Source organism: Lemur catta, chromosome 2, assembly GCF_020740605.2.
Source record: "Lemur catta isolate mLemCat1 chromosome 2, mLemCat1.pri, whole genome shotgun sequence".
NCBI lineage: Eukaryota > Metazoa > Chordata > Mammalia > Primates > Lemuridae > Lemur > Lemur catta.
In genome coordinates, this window is record NC_059129.1 from 112773077 (window position 1) to 112788058 (window position 14982).

General features: G+C 33.8%; 1 protein-coding gene and 1 long non-coding RNA gene across 2 annotated transcripts in view; one reads left to right on the forward strand and one right to left on the reverse strand.

The window, feature by feature from the left end:
- The window catches only part of TRDN (triadin), a 333314-nt gene that overhangs the window by 167245 nt on the left and 151087 nt on the right, over positions 1-14982 (reverse strand). Inside the window, exons 11-12 of the mRNA XM_045544289.1 lie at positions 13163-13222; positions 12219-12278 (exon numbers count right to left, since the gene is read on the reverse strand). Coding sequence (XP_045400245.1) covers positions 12219-12278; positions 13163-13222 — 120 coding nt within the window. The remainder of the gene's footprint in view (positions 1-12218; positions 12279-13162; positions 13223-14982) is intronic.
- The window catches only part of LOC123633226, a 49980-nt gene continuing 48791 nt past the window's right edge, over positions 13794-14982 (forward strand). Inside the window, exon 1 of the long non-coding RNA XR_006733561.1 lies at positions 13794-14000. This is a non-coding gene — a long non-coding RNA (uncharacterized LOC123633226). The remainder of the gene's footprint in view (positions 14001-14982) is intronic.

A 14982-nucleotide genomic window follows, 5' to 3' on the forward strand; every position in this document is an offset into this window, starting at 1 on the left:
GGGCTTTCTTAATCATATTAACTTTGGGATGTCTAATAGATATTAATACTTAAATGGAGATAATGAATAGGCAATTGGATACATGAATGTGGAGGTCAAGGAGATGTCAGAGCTGGAGACATATATTTGGGAGTCCTTATTATAAAAATGGTTTTAAAATCATGGGACTGTATGAGGTCACCAAGGAAGTGAGTGTAGAGAAAGAGAAAAGACTTAGAATTGAGCTGTAGGGTGCTTCCAATTTAAGACCCCAGAAGGAAAAGGAGGACGTCAGCAAAAGAAAACAAGAAATATTGACAAGAGATAATAAAAAGAAAGAGGATTGTCTAAGAGGCTGAGCGAAGAGAGATTGGCTGTCAAATGATCTTGAGAACAGAGAGTTCACATCTGGATTTGCTAATGTGGAGACTTGACAAGAATTGCGGTGGGGGTTAAAGCCTGAATACAGTGGGTACACGGGAGACTGGAAGGAGAGTGTAGACAACTCTTATGAGGTGTTTAGCTTATCAGAAATGGATCTGAGAAATGGGACAGTAACCTGAGAGGGCTGTGCTGTCAACACCAGGATATAGATAATAGAGCACATTTTATGCTGCTGGGAATGACCAAGAGAAGTCAAAATGAGTTTGCAGAGGAGAGAATTGCTGGAGTGATGCCCCTGAGTTAACAGGTAGGAGTGGCATATTACGCATCAGTGGAAGGATTTTTTTCTATAAGTATGAATACAGTAACTTTTGTGTTGTATTCAGCCAAGATGGTAGAGAGCAGAAGGATTCAGATGAAGTATGTTCGTGGATTTGATAGTCAAAGCTCACGGGAGATCTCTTCTAATTTTTATTTTCTTAGGGAAATAGGAAATAAAGTATTTGGCTGATAGAGAAAAAGGATAAAATGGTAAATAAGGATTTTTAAAAAGGGAACAATTTGGAGACAGTAGTCTCAGAAAAGGGAGCATGAACTAACTAGTAGGATTCAATTCAGAAAAGGTAATGGAATCACCAAGAATTACCCTTTCAAAAGACTAACTTAGTATTAATATTTACTTCACAAATGTCCACTGAGCCCCTGGTGCATGGTTGGCATAATGGAACAGTAATAATTATACAAATTCCTGGAAACTTTGGTATGTATACATATTTTTCAGGGGGAGAGGGCCCAAGTATTTCATCACATTCTGTTGATGGACTGGTTTCACATTCTCAATGCCACAGTGTTTTTTATTTTTTTTCTTTGTTCTCTGATTTGTATTATTTGAATATGCACCCACCTCTACATTGGCATAGTGTCTTTCCAGACAATTATTTTTATGTAGCTTTTCTTCTCGTGTATTTTAACATTAGCTTCTTCATCTGTTCATATTTTTGACCTTATATCCTATGACTAACACAGTTAAAAAGATAAGGGCAGTGAAGTGACTAACACAACTGCTACATTTTACTGACACAAATTATTTTTGGAAAAAAAAAGACTGCTTATAATTGCAGAAGTATTATATGTGCTCCTCCTCTGACTCCCTAAGTTACTTATAACAGACAAACTTCCTAAAATATAATCACACTTCTGAATTTCTGGTCTAGAAACTTTTATTATCTGAAGTTTTTTTCCCTCTTTTTTTGCATCATAAGTAATTATTAAGCTTTCCCACCTACCTTAAGCTTATTGTCATTGGAGTTTTCCAACTGAGATATCTCAAGATATTTCTTTGCCCTGAGGACAATTAATCATTATTCCATACATGCAATACATTTTTTCCATAGTGTCCTTGTTTTATGCAGACATCAATAAAACATGCTCTGGTTAGATTCACAATAATGTTTTATGCTAGAGTAGACAGTCAGGAGAGGTAGTATAAATTCAAGTTATACAGTGAACATTACTATGACCTCACTTCCTGGAATCAACTCTGGAGCATATTTTGTTGAACTAACCTTCTAGAAGAGTTGAGCAAGCGACAAAATTTAAGATAATGATAACAATAATAATTTAAAATTTTGTATCAATGGTTAAATGAGACAGACATCAGTTTCATTAAGCCAGATGTTTAATTTCGGGAAAACAGAACCTTTTAAATCATCTTAAATGGAATGCACTCCAACTTGTTGCAGGATTACCTCCAAAAATTCGAGAGAGATTCCCACTCTTCCTCTGTTTGAACACTTCAAATGGTAGACTTCACTGACTTAAAAAATTTCCCTATGTAATCTTGACCATCCCACTTTGTCTACTTCTAACTTCTACCATGGAGTCCTCATTATTAAGGATAATAAAAAGTAAGTCTATACCTAAATAGGAGAGTAGATCAAAGTTAGGGACATGGCTTTGATGTTCTCCCTGTTCCTCATTTCCATATTAAACATCCATGTTTCTGAAATACTTTTTTCTGAATAAAATCTGGTTTGTTTCAAAATATCTTTACTAAAATTAAAGAATGTTATCCAAATGTGATTCTAATACTACAAAATATAGTGGAAAGATTTCACTCTTTAGATATAATATTTTATTTAATGAAAGCCAAAATTTAATTTGCTTTTGTTAATCATACTACATTATCCCATGTTAAGTTATTCTTCTAAAATACCTAAGCATTCTCTTCATAGATGGCAGCTCAAAAAGTTTTTTCACATTTTATTCTGTAAATAAACATAAATAAAACCATCCATATTTTCACTACCCAGAAATAACTTCTTAAAGTGAATTCTTATATTTGTTTTACAATGTGGTATTTACTCCATTTTATTGTGATTTTATTACTCCAATTTAGGGAATCACTCCTCAACCCAATTTTAGTCCAGATTTCTTGGATAAAGTTCATGTAATTGTTCTGTTGGAGGGACAGTACCCATGGCCTAACCTAAAACAATCAGATTATTCCTTCACCCTCACCACAAAGGTTAGTTCAGGAATGGGCTGTTAAGGGTTAATATGACTCAATTCAGGTTTTTTCTTTGAGCTCTCAGGATGCCAATCTATTTTTTTTCCCCATACAATATGAACAAGAGAGGGTATAGGGCAGCACCTACAATGAATTTGCAACTATGTTGGCTATTACTAAGGAAGCAGTGTCTAAAATTGGAGAAAGATAAACTTTATCTTGATGGTCTCCTGTAACTCCTGCATCAAGCTGAACTCAAAGCCAGTTTACCCTAGAACTTTAGGTGGATAAACTAATATATTCCTTATTTTAGATGGTCTGCCACTTGCAAGAGCAAGTATCTTCAGGGATAAACCATTGTAAAAATTTTATGTGTTCCAATGTCCATCCTGATTAAAAATGACCTGCCTTGATCAAATACCTTGCTATATAAGCTAATGGCATACCTGTTCAAAATCTCTAATATTCACCAACCTATCAGAAGAGAAATAAATTCTATATTTTTGCCTTGATCGTAGTGCAAGACCTTGAGTCTGCCCTATAGTGGTAGCACTCACAGCATAATTGTTCACTTGCCTGTTTTCTAAGGTCCTTGGGAACAAGTACCATGTCTTTTACACTAATATATCTCCAATATTATGCAGACATCCTTGCATATGTTATGGATTTATTAAATGTTTGGCTGAATGAAGGAAAGCATAATTTTTCTACAAAAATAATAAGAATCAGACCCTTCCCTCTCACCACTCACAAAAATTAATTCAAGATGGATATAAGACTTAAATCTAAGGTGTGAAACCATAAGAATTCTAGAGGAAAATGTGGGAAAAACTCTTCTAGATATCGGCCTAGGCAAAGAATTTATGACTAAGACCTCAATGGCAATCATGACAATAATAAATATTCATAAATGGGATTTAATTAAACTAAAAAGCTCCTGTACAGCTAAGGAAATAACCAACAGAGCAAATAGACAACATACAGAATGGGAGAAAATACTCACAAGCTACACATCTGATAAACAGCTAATATCCAGAATTTATAAACAACTCAAGCAAATCAGCAAGAAAAAAATAAACAACCCTATTAAAAAGTGGGCAAAAGACATGAACAGAAGCTTCTCAAAAGAAGAAAGACAAATGGCCAAGAAACATATGAAAAAATGCTCATCATTAATCATCAGGGAAATGTAAATTAAAGCCATAATGAGATCACCTTACCCCAGTTAGAGTGGCTTTTATTAAAAAGTCCAAAAACAATAAATGATGATGTGGATGCAGAGAGAGAGGAACGCTTATACACTGTTGGTAGGACTGGAAATTAGTACAACCGTTATGGAAAACAGTATGGAGATTCCTCAAAGAACTAAAAGACCTACCATTTAATCCAGCAATCTCACCATTGGGTATCTACCCAAAGGAAAAAAAGACTTTTTGATGTAAAGACACATGAACTCAAATGTTTATTGCAGCATAATTCACAATTGCAAAGATGTAGATTCAACCCAAGCGACCATCAATTCATGAGTGGATTAATGAAAATGTGATATATGTATACCATGGAGTACTACTCAGCCATAAAAAGGATGTAATACCTTTTGGAACAATATGGATGGAACTGGAGACCATTCTCCTCAGTGAAGTATCTTAAGAATGGAAAACAAACACCACATGTTCTCACTATTAAATTGGAACTAATGGATGAACACACATGTGCACAGAGGGAAGTAAAACTTAGTGGAAATCAACCAGGAGGGAGGGGGGAGGATGGGAAGGACAAAAGCCTACCTAATGGGTATAATGAATACTATCTGGGTAATGGGCACACCTATATCCAGGACTCAAGCATTACAAAAGTGATCCATGTAACCTAAAACATTTGTGCCCCCTTAATATGTTTAAATTAAAGAATAAAACTTGTTTCTACCTGACATCTCACTTCCCATACCACTCTGTATAACTTATAACATTTGCAAGAGACCACGGTTTGAATGTTAAATTATATTATTTTGTTTCTTACTTTTTTACCAGATAATAACTCATTCTAAATATAAATTAGAATTTGAAATAATTTATCTAATATGCGTATAGGAAATGCATAAAATATTAATATATAAATACATACAGAGAAGAAATATGCATCATCTATTTACTGATTCTTCCTTATAGGTATTTCAATCCTCCCTGATAAAAGTACTTCACAAAAGATAGCATAGCTCTCTCATGTTCAAGTTCAGGGATGAATTTGTTTCTGCCCTTAGTGGGAAGGTAGCCCTGATTCTCCAAAATAAGTATTAAAAAGATGAAAAATGATCACTTGTATACTAGTCCTTTTATTCAGGCCTAAATAATTTTTAATATGAACGTTTACCCTTTCTGAGTTTTTAAATTTATTTAAGCCAAAATGCCTTTGCCTCATTTTTGCATTAGGCCCAAACAAACTTTTGTATTATTGTGAGTACATGGAGAGTTATCTCAGACACAACAAGTGGTCATGATTGTAATTCTATCTCACCTTTTCTAAAGTAGGTTTGCTTCCATCTGGATAACCCAGAGGTGACATCAGAGGTAATCAAAGACATGATATTAAGTAACAAGTCAGAAGACTTTCCTGTATTATTGCATTACAAAATCTGTTATCCTCAAAGGCATAAACTATAGTTTTACATGATTTCCATGATTACAAAACACTTTAAAATATATTCTCTTGCCTCCAAAGCAATACAAGCATGATAAATATTTTTAACACAGTCAAGCTGCTGGCATTTGAACTCAGACTTGCAACCTAATTGGGAACAAAAAGCTAACTTGAAAGGAATCTTGTTGTCTTGTAATCATTTAGCACCACTAAGTCAAGGCTGGGAATTACTAATTAGATCAGGTCTGATTTGTGCTAGAGTTCCCATTATTTACCTGTCTGAACAAATATTTTAATAATCTTATATGGTACATAACATTAATATAATTGCCCAATATCATTCAAAAGTATGTGAATTATCTGTATTTTACAACTTGTTATTAATTGATAGATTACTACAAAATATCCTGAACAGAATTTATATAGATTTCAAAGTGTCATACAAAACTAATCTGATGCATTTATCAAATCTTGTTCAAATATATATGTTCAACATACAACAAACATTCAAATAAAAGATAATATTCTAAAACCAAGTGCTTTTCAAATAGGGAGAAAAAGATGGGATGATCATGGAAAGATACAGTCTTCTCAAAATATAAGTCTGGAAGGGTGTTCTTTCAAACTGAAACTTAATATGAACACATATGAAAGATACTATATATTATCTTGCCTAATTATATCTTTACATATAAATATTTCAATGAAGTTACTTTTAATTACATATTATTGTAAAAATTTTAGTAGTCTGTAATCTGCCATGTAAATTATTTTGAGCTATAGTAGCAAGAACAATCTGTTACAAAAGATTCAAAAGTAAAATGGATGATATTCTAATGTCTGGTAGGCATAAAATTTAATGATATATTCAAAGCAATAAGCTTCTGTAAAGGACTCTTTGTAATTTCCCAAGGACAAAAGCATATCTTATACAGAGAAATCCAATAGCCCGAGGTCTTTCCACATACAGTAATTGAAAATATTCTATGGAAATAGATATGAATGTATCCTTTAAAACAGCACTAACTTTATGAATTCCATTCTGGATTAATTTTACCTGGTCAATTCATCACCACAAAGATATTTTAACGCAAAGTTCTAATGGGATGTTGTAACTGAATGAATGATCCTTAAAGAACATTGCCAAAATACATTTCACAAACTTACCTCAGTGAACACAAAGGACATTTTGGATATATCTTTTTCTGAAATTGAGGCTTTCAACTCAGAATGTATTTATTATTGGGGTTTTAGTTTTATCACCAGAGCCATCTAATTTGATATTGTATATTTTGCAAATACATGCCTCTGTTTTAAAGCAATCTGTTTAGATTCCTCCTTCATAACTTGAAAACATCAACTTTTTATTATTGGAGCATCTGTGGTATTATCTCCAAAAAAAAATTTGTTTTCACCCATGTGCTCATCAATGAATTCTAAATTATCTTTTAGATTCTTGTTTATATATTTGTGTATCAATATTTCACATTGTGTTTTATATCCATCAGGCTCTAGATGGTCCTACCAAAGCAAAACAATACAAAACAAAAAAGACTCTTTACTCCTTATGCAACTACAACTCCCAGACGCAAAAAGTCCACACTTCATTCTCCATTTTTGTTATTCCCTTTCCATTCTGGCTTCATCCCCTGACTTTCCTGACTGCCCTCATCCCTCCTGCCCTTATGTCATAACATTCACAGAGTTGATACCTTTTTGCTTCCTGAAACATCACTAATAACAAACTCTTTTGCTTTTCCTTTAATCTCTCTGGCAATTCTAATCTCTAGATATTGGAGCTCCCCAGTCTTGATTCCGGATTCTATTTCCTTTTTCTTTTGACATAATATCTCTGAGTAATCTTATCTATTCCCAGGGCATTAACTATGATCTATATAGATTACTATATTTAAAACTTCAGCTCAGAATCTTCCATTATCCTTTTGATAAAATCCGAACGCCTACACATTTCTATGTATTTTGATCCTTTGTACAAACCATGCACACACACACACACACACACACATACACACACTGCACACGCACACCTCACATGCATACATCACATGGTTGCATTCTTAAATAGCTCCCTACTCCATTCATTGTTTTCTATCATTGCCCCCAAATTATTTCTTCCATTGCTTTTACTCCAAGTTATTCTTATGGATATTTTGTTTCCTTATTTACCATGTGCCTCCCTCATCAAATTCTAAGTGCCATTACGGCAGATTTTATGTCTGTTTGTCTACCTCTGTGTATTCAACACCTACTACAGAACTAGGCATATAGTAGGCATTTAGTAAATATTTCCCTCAAGAATGCATGCATGTATGAATGAATGAATTGGTCCTTTTCTAGCAGCTTATTTCAGGAAAGCTACTGTGGTTTCAGGATCCTTCTTATAATTTATATACTTCTATATAGATCATCCTTGAAAAAAAATCCTATTGTGAAGTGTGCTAATGAAACATAATTTTACACGATTATCATCCATCATCTGTTATGTCAAAATTATTTTTATAATTAATAAGCTTAAAAATATATATGGTGATAATAACTTAACTCCAGAAATACTATAACTTATAACTCCAAAAAGGCCAATCTGAGAGAACTGGGTAATCTTAGTTTGAGCCTTGTTTCTCTGTTGGTCTATATATTTTGCCCAGGTTATAATTGTTTCATTATGAGACAAAGCAACTTGTTGATTTTTTTAAGCCTTATAATCTCATCAAGCAGGTGAAAAATTATTTCTTCCAAAACATCAACTTGTGAAATGAAGACAAGAAGAATATCCATGCTTCTTTTATCTAAGTTTAGGTAAAGGGCAACATAAACTACAGTGTAGTTTGCTTTGTGAGCACTTTAAATTGCCGAATTTGATCATGTTGCTTGATCGAGTCACCTTTTTCATTTTTTGGGGAAATCAAAGATAGATTTATTCACTACAATTCAGGCCTTCAAAAACCATCTCTTCTTATTATATGAATTTTATCTTCTCAGGCACTTCTGAAAGTATCATGATTATAGATACTGTGGATAGCCTTTTTCAACTTCCATTTCACTTTCCTTCTAGTTAGAAAAATTGCAGTGCCAAAACCCTGCATTTTGCAGACTCACTGCAGCTAGGGTTCTTGGAGACACATTAAATTCCACCAAGTAGATATAGCTCCCTGAGACTGAAAAGCAGAAATGGTTTGGCAAACCAGAATAACGATTTGGCAAATGAAAATGTCAGTAAGTTACTAAGGCCTGCCTCAACATTTCCAGTATCTAGTCTTGCTGGCTGTGAAGGGACAGGTTTGCTGAATGAAGCAGCTTCCTGACCTGCTGATGTGCCCTGGTGCTTAATAATCCAGTAGCACCCCTTGATTTCAATTCTTCCAGTCCTTCAACTGGAAGGAAGAATTGAAAGGTAGTCAGTTCCCGGTGTATAATCTCTTCTATTTGTACTAACTAGAATGTTTGGTGTTTCTAGCATTGAAGTATGATACAAACCTAGGGAGATGTTTTTAAAAGTCTTTATTTCATTTGGTGGTTGCTTTTTTCCACAGCATTTCTTCTGGTGAAATGTACCTTATAACACTGCAAAAACATCTTGGTGATTTTTTTTTAATTTCACAGGATGTTTTTAAGTGGCAGATCTTTACTTTTTTAACCATGAATAATTTCAAATATATACTAAAAAGAGATTAGCATAATTAACCCCAATGTACCAATTACTCAGTTTCAATCATTATTAATTAATGAGCTTACAATTTTGTATCATATAAAACCCACCCATATTTTCCCTAACACAGATCATTAGCAAAGTGTGATTTACCAGTGTCACACAGTAGTGGCTCATATATCACTCAACAGAATTTCAGCCTTTGGTTTCATTTGTATCTGCATAATTATAAAATATAACTGGAGTAAACTAAAATAATATAGCACATAAATAAATTTATACATTATATAATATAAATAATGTAAAAAGTTAACATAAATATACTAAAATATCACCGTAAAACACATATATTAAAGAAGCATGTAGGCATATCTTATGCCTTGAAAATTTGCTACTCTTTGGGACTATAGTAGTGATATCATATGCTGTACCACATTCATCTGTTTTAGGAAGAAATGACATATGTTTCCCAGCTCTTCAAGATTTCAGGTTATTCTCAATTTTTCTCATTATCTCTATAAATTTGTACTACTTTCATAATAAACTTAAATCTGGTTTGTAAACCATATTGCTGTCACATGAAAATTTACTTGAAGAATTATTAAACTCCAAAAAGAAAGGCAGTTAAAAACTGGCACAAATTGAATCTCAATCTATCTCTTCCTCTCTCTCTCTCTCTCCCCACCCACATCATCTCTCTGTCTTCTCTCTCTGTCTCCCTCCCTCTCCATCTCTCTCTCTCTTACACACACACACACACACACACACACACACACACGCAATTTTGAGTATTTTTGGGTTAAGGACTCGTAAACAAATGGTAGAACTATGCATGCTTTCATCAGGAAGTTGAACTGATTTGGAGCAACCAATGATATTTTGTGTCATCAAAAGTAAAAATGACAAGCATCCAAGCAGAAAACTGGTTCCAAGGACAAACTTGTTTTGCAACACTAGCTGAGCAGCTCTCCCCAGATGTGCTGAGCAATTGCCTAGTTTGGTCTATGCTTCGGTGGCTGAGCACTGTCCTTGCAGGAAGTGATATTGGCATAATCAGTTCTCTCGCCAGCGGTGCACAACCTCACTTTGACGTGACTGCCGGGCTAATAGCACAGGTCTCTCAATGGGAAAGAAGTATCAGATTTTCCTATGACTCATTGCACACAAATGTATTTTGCCTTTTCCCTCAACAAGCTAAAAGCAAACCAAAACAACACTGTCACACAGGCGCACACACACGTACACACACACAAACACACGTCATCGAGTTTTGTCAAAAGCATTTTTTCTGACTTTGCACTTGCATGTATAATGACAAATGCTTTGAAAATTACAACTCAAAACTTTCTTCTCCAACATCTTTAGGAAAACTAATGGCCCAGGAAGGAGCACCTTGGTTTATCTTTACCACCCAATTATGTAATTGTCATAGATCCACTGACACAAGTAACCAGTTTCTCAGTAGCATTATATTATAGTCAGAACTTTGTTTTTTCATTCTGTGGTAAACTATATATCTCACCAGAAAAATAAAGAAAAATTTAAGACAAAATGAATGAATTTCAACAATATAATAGACCCTACAATAATACACTCTTAACAATAGAAATGTGGATGCAAAGGAATTGGCAATCAACTCCCAGACCCACAGGATGTCCAGCTGTCTGTTCTTGCTCATTTCATGAGCCATACAATCATGCAACTCTTAATATTTTATGTTTTTTCTACCCCATTTATAGCATGATGTCAGAGATTTCCTTTTACTTCTATTTGCTATTTGCTAAGAGTAATGATTATGTAGTTGAGCATCCTATGGTCTCACTTTCTAGGGTCCTCACCACCACTGTTTTTTCCATGTATACTATTACTATCTAAAAAGATGGCTGGTTTTCATGAATGCCATCTAGCTCAGCCTGTCCTCACCAGACAATGTCCCACCTTGGAGCTCTCTCTGCAGCCTCTCCCTCATTTAAGCTTACCTGCCATCTCATTTTCTAGGGCACTGTTTTCAGCTATTACACGAGGAAGATCTGGAAATCTCATTTACTTTAAGTTGTTAATAGCTGAAAGGAATTAGTTTTTCACCCCATATACACAGGATTCAGGAGATTTGCATTTTAATAGAGGACAATTCCTTCATAACTCAAAAAATTGGAATGGCTCTAATGATAGAATTTCAAGCATCACTGACACTGGTGGAGGAAATATTTGAGGTGAGGATACTTATCACCAAACCATAATACTTGAGATGACTATTGGTTTCATGTAGACATGAGCCTAACCTGAATAGAAGCCCATATTCATGTTTGAACAAGAACAGAAACAGAATGATATTTAAAGTGAAACTTTAGGCTGTCAAATAGTTGATTAATCCTATTTCTTAATGGGATCCATTATTCCATCCCAGCTTATCTTTGCAAAGTGGTATCATCATACTATGCAGCACTTCTCAATTTCATGATGTCTTGACCAAGATGGCCCTCAGCTTGATTAAACTTTAACAGGCTTCTTCTCTGACCTTAGGGCCCTGACTTCCCTTTTCTTAGAGCACTTACTTTAGAAAACTTGTAACTGTAAATTCTTTTTGTGTCTCTTTGAGATGTAAATCTTTTTACAAGGTACTATCAAGTTTTATAACCCAGAAGGCCTTTCTCAAGAATCTGAGAGCCATCCCTTTGAAATGTAATCATCAAGATAGTACCCAAGTTTTGAAACTTCCTCCTGTCATAGAAATATAAGACAGAAAGTTTCCTTTTTTTTTTTCAGATGCCCTATGATTCCGCATTCCAGATCTTACAAACTTTCCTGCTTTTTGTTTCAGTGGTGTTAAATTCAGACTCAGTTCTGGTCTCTCTCCTCTATTGCAATAGCCTTGAATAGTCTTCCTTTCCTGTTAACCTTTATCTAGAACAATTTTTGCTTTGAAAATCTATTCATGGGTAGATTTTAGAACCGGTATCCAATTTGTACAGGTTGCGCCAAGTTTCTTTCAGGAAACAAACACCCTCAACATAATCTAATTAAGGAAACAATATGCAATACCTTTTTTTTTCACATCAATGGCAGTTTCCTTCTCACTTTTCTTTGGGACATCTTCTTTTTCTGCTGGTGAAAAAAAAGAAGATTATAAGCCTCTACCTGTTTAACTCATATATTTCAGGGCACACATGACTACCATTGAGGCATCCAATGCACCTTGGATAGAGGAATCCTAAAGCAGAGCCATAAATCATGTTAAATAAAAATGAACTAGCACATTCATAAAAGACTAGTGGTTCAGGTATACTTTTTCTTTAGGAAGGTCAAATTTTTTGCTAAGGGCAAAAATAAAATTCTTTCATGACAGAGGAAACACTAAATGACATTATTAACTATGTTCAAATTCAATAGTTCAACAAAAGTATGCTAAAAGGAATATATTGAATGTTCTCTGGGCTATGAGGTCACTGGAACCATGTCAAAAGCTGCAAAATCTTTGAGGTTCACTTGGGAAATCACATGAACTATTTGAAAACAACCAACTAAAATAAGTTAAATATAGCAAATCAATCAAACACTTTCTTCCCTCTACATAAAATAATTTGTTCTTTTGAAGGATATTTTTTATTAAACTGAGTTGAATAGTAATCTCTTCAACTATAATTTACACATATAGTTAAGTAAAGTAGGGAATTAGAGAGAATTGAGCAGGTGCTTTTAAGGAAAAATAATCAGACAGTTGTAATTTTTCAAAAAGTGTTTAGGCTTGACTTTTCTTTATAAAAATGTATCAATTTCAATTTTATTTGAAATATTTAGAAATCTTAAGAGTGTTCATTAATAACAATGACAATAAATTTATTAAGGGAATTTCTTTTCTAGAAAAATAATAGCTTTACCAGTAGCATTATAAATGGATACCAATCTTCCAAACTCTTCAAGGAACAAAGAAAAAAAAAAAGGGATACTAATGGATTTATGTGGTAGACAGCTTTTGAATTTCTTACCTTTCTTTTTTGTTACAGAAGTAACATTCTTCTCAGCTTTCTTCTTTTCTCCTTCTTTTTCTAGAGAAGAAGTTTAAAATATTTCCTTTAGGAAAACTTAGTATGAAAGGAAAACCAAGGTTGGAATGAAGGATTATTGTTAAGTCAATTCTCCTTCTAGATAGCTTGGTGACTTTGAACAAGTAATTTAATCTCACTGAGCCTTATTTTTCTCATTTGTAGAATAATAGTACCTCCCTCAAAGTTTAATAATGTTTACAAAGCATTCTGCAAAGTGCCTGGCTGACAGCAAATATGTAAACTTGTGGGCTGCTGATATTGTTTATAAATAATGAACAAGATAGTTTGAACTTTCTAAACCAGTTATTTATGTAGTACCTAAACTAAGATATTGATATATAAAATTAAAACATAATGTCTTAGGAATGATATTGCAGGTAAGCTAAAGAATTAATTTTTTGTTTTCATGTTTAGTTTCATTATAAATAATATATTAAGCTATTAAGGGTATCTATTTTGATTTTGCTATGTTTCAAATCTGGCTCTTGTCAACAAGCATTTACAGCTTGATGACATTTATCTGGCAGTGTGTTGAAGACCTAACTTCCACTGCCCTTTCTGAGTGGTTGCATCAACAAGGGTGCTCAGACAATGTTTGCACCCAGAGGTTGCAGTAAGTCTACATGCCACATCAAACCATTTGTGGTACCTCTAAATTTCATGGAAGATTCCTGTTTCATAAATCTGAGAAAGTCTTGGTCCGAGGGGCAAAGAGGGAACCACATGTGCTGTCCGGGTGTAGACACACAGCAACTGAATATCCCTGGATACTTTTCTGGTAAGCATAGTCATTTCAAATAACAAAGTCATGTACAGTACGTAGTTGTTGAAGTGCAATGTTCAGTGATTTTAGGTGTGAGGCAGTACAAGTGCAGTTAATCTTGGAAATTGACTGATTTTTATCTTTAATTAGTACTGTTATTTACCTTATATTTGAAATAACTTTCTGTTTGTCATTTGTCTCTCATCTTAGGTATACATGCATTCAAAGATTTCCGTTAGCCAGAACTATTATAAGATTGCTACAATACTGAAGAAATTCAATATGTAGTTCTAGGATGAATGCTTAAGTTGTCTACTAATGACTGCATCTTATTAAATACAGGAATTAATTCATTCCCTTAGGTATAGAGCTTTTTTACCTACGAGATCAAAGACAACACTTTCTTTTAGCATTAGAAGTATAATTTATAAAGAACCCCTTTTCATGACTCCTAAAGATAATCTAGTGTTGTAGGGAGAAATATATTCACACTTTGTCTAAACGTGTCTGCAATGTACTATTACAGCTCATCCAATCAGAAGAAGAAAGTCAAAAAGTCAAATTTTGATAGTTCCAGACTCAGAAATAAGCCAATTGAATTCCACTTTCCCTTTTCCTAAAGGTTTATTAATATTAAATATGCAAATTATGTTTAAAACTTGAATAAAGATACTTTTGACTTAAGTATCCTTATATTCAGCTTATCTGAGAAATTGTATGTGTCAGAGCTTTTCCATCTTTGCTAAATAAATACACGTTCCAGACAATTGAATAGGCATTTACTAGATATCACCCTCCGATGTTATGCACCAGAAAAATACAGATTACTTGTGACTATTTCTAAGCCCATACTAAACATCAATGCCGTAGTAACCATAAGATCACAACTCAGTATCGAAGTCTCTAAGTTTCAAAATGTAGATAATACATACTTCACTAAAAAGTTTTTGCCAATTAATTAATCTTACACTGAACTTCATGATGGAAGTAGATATTT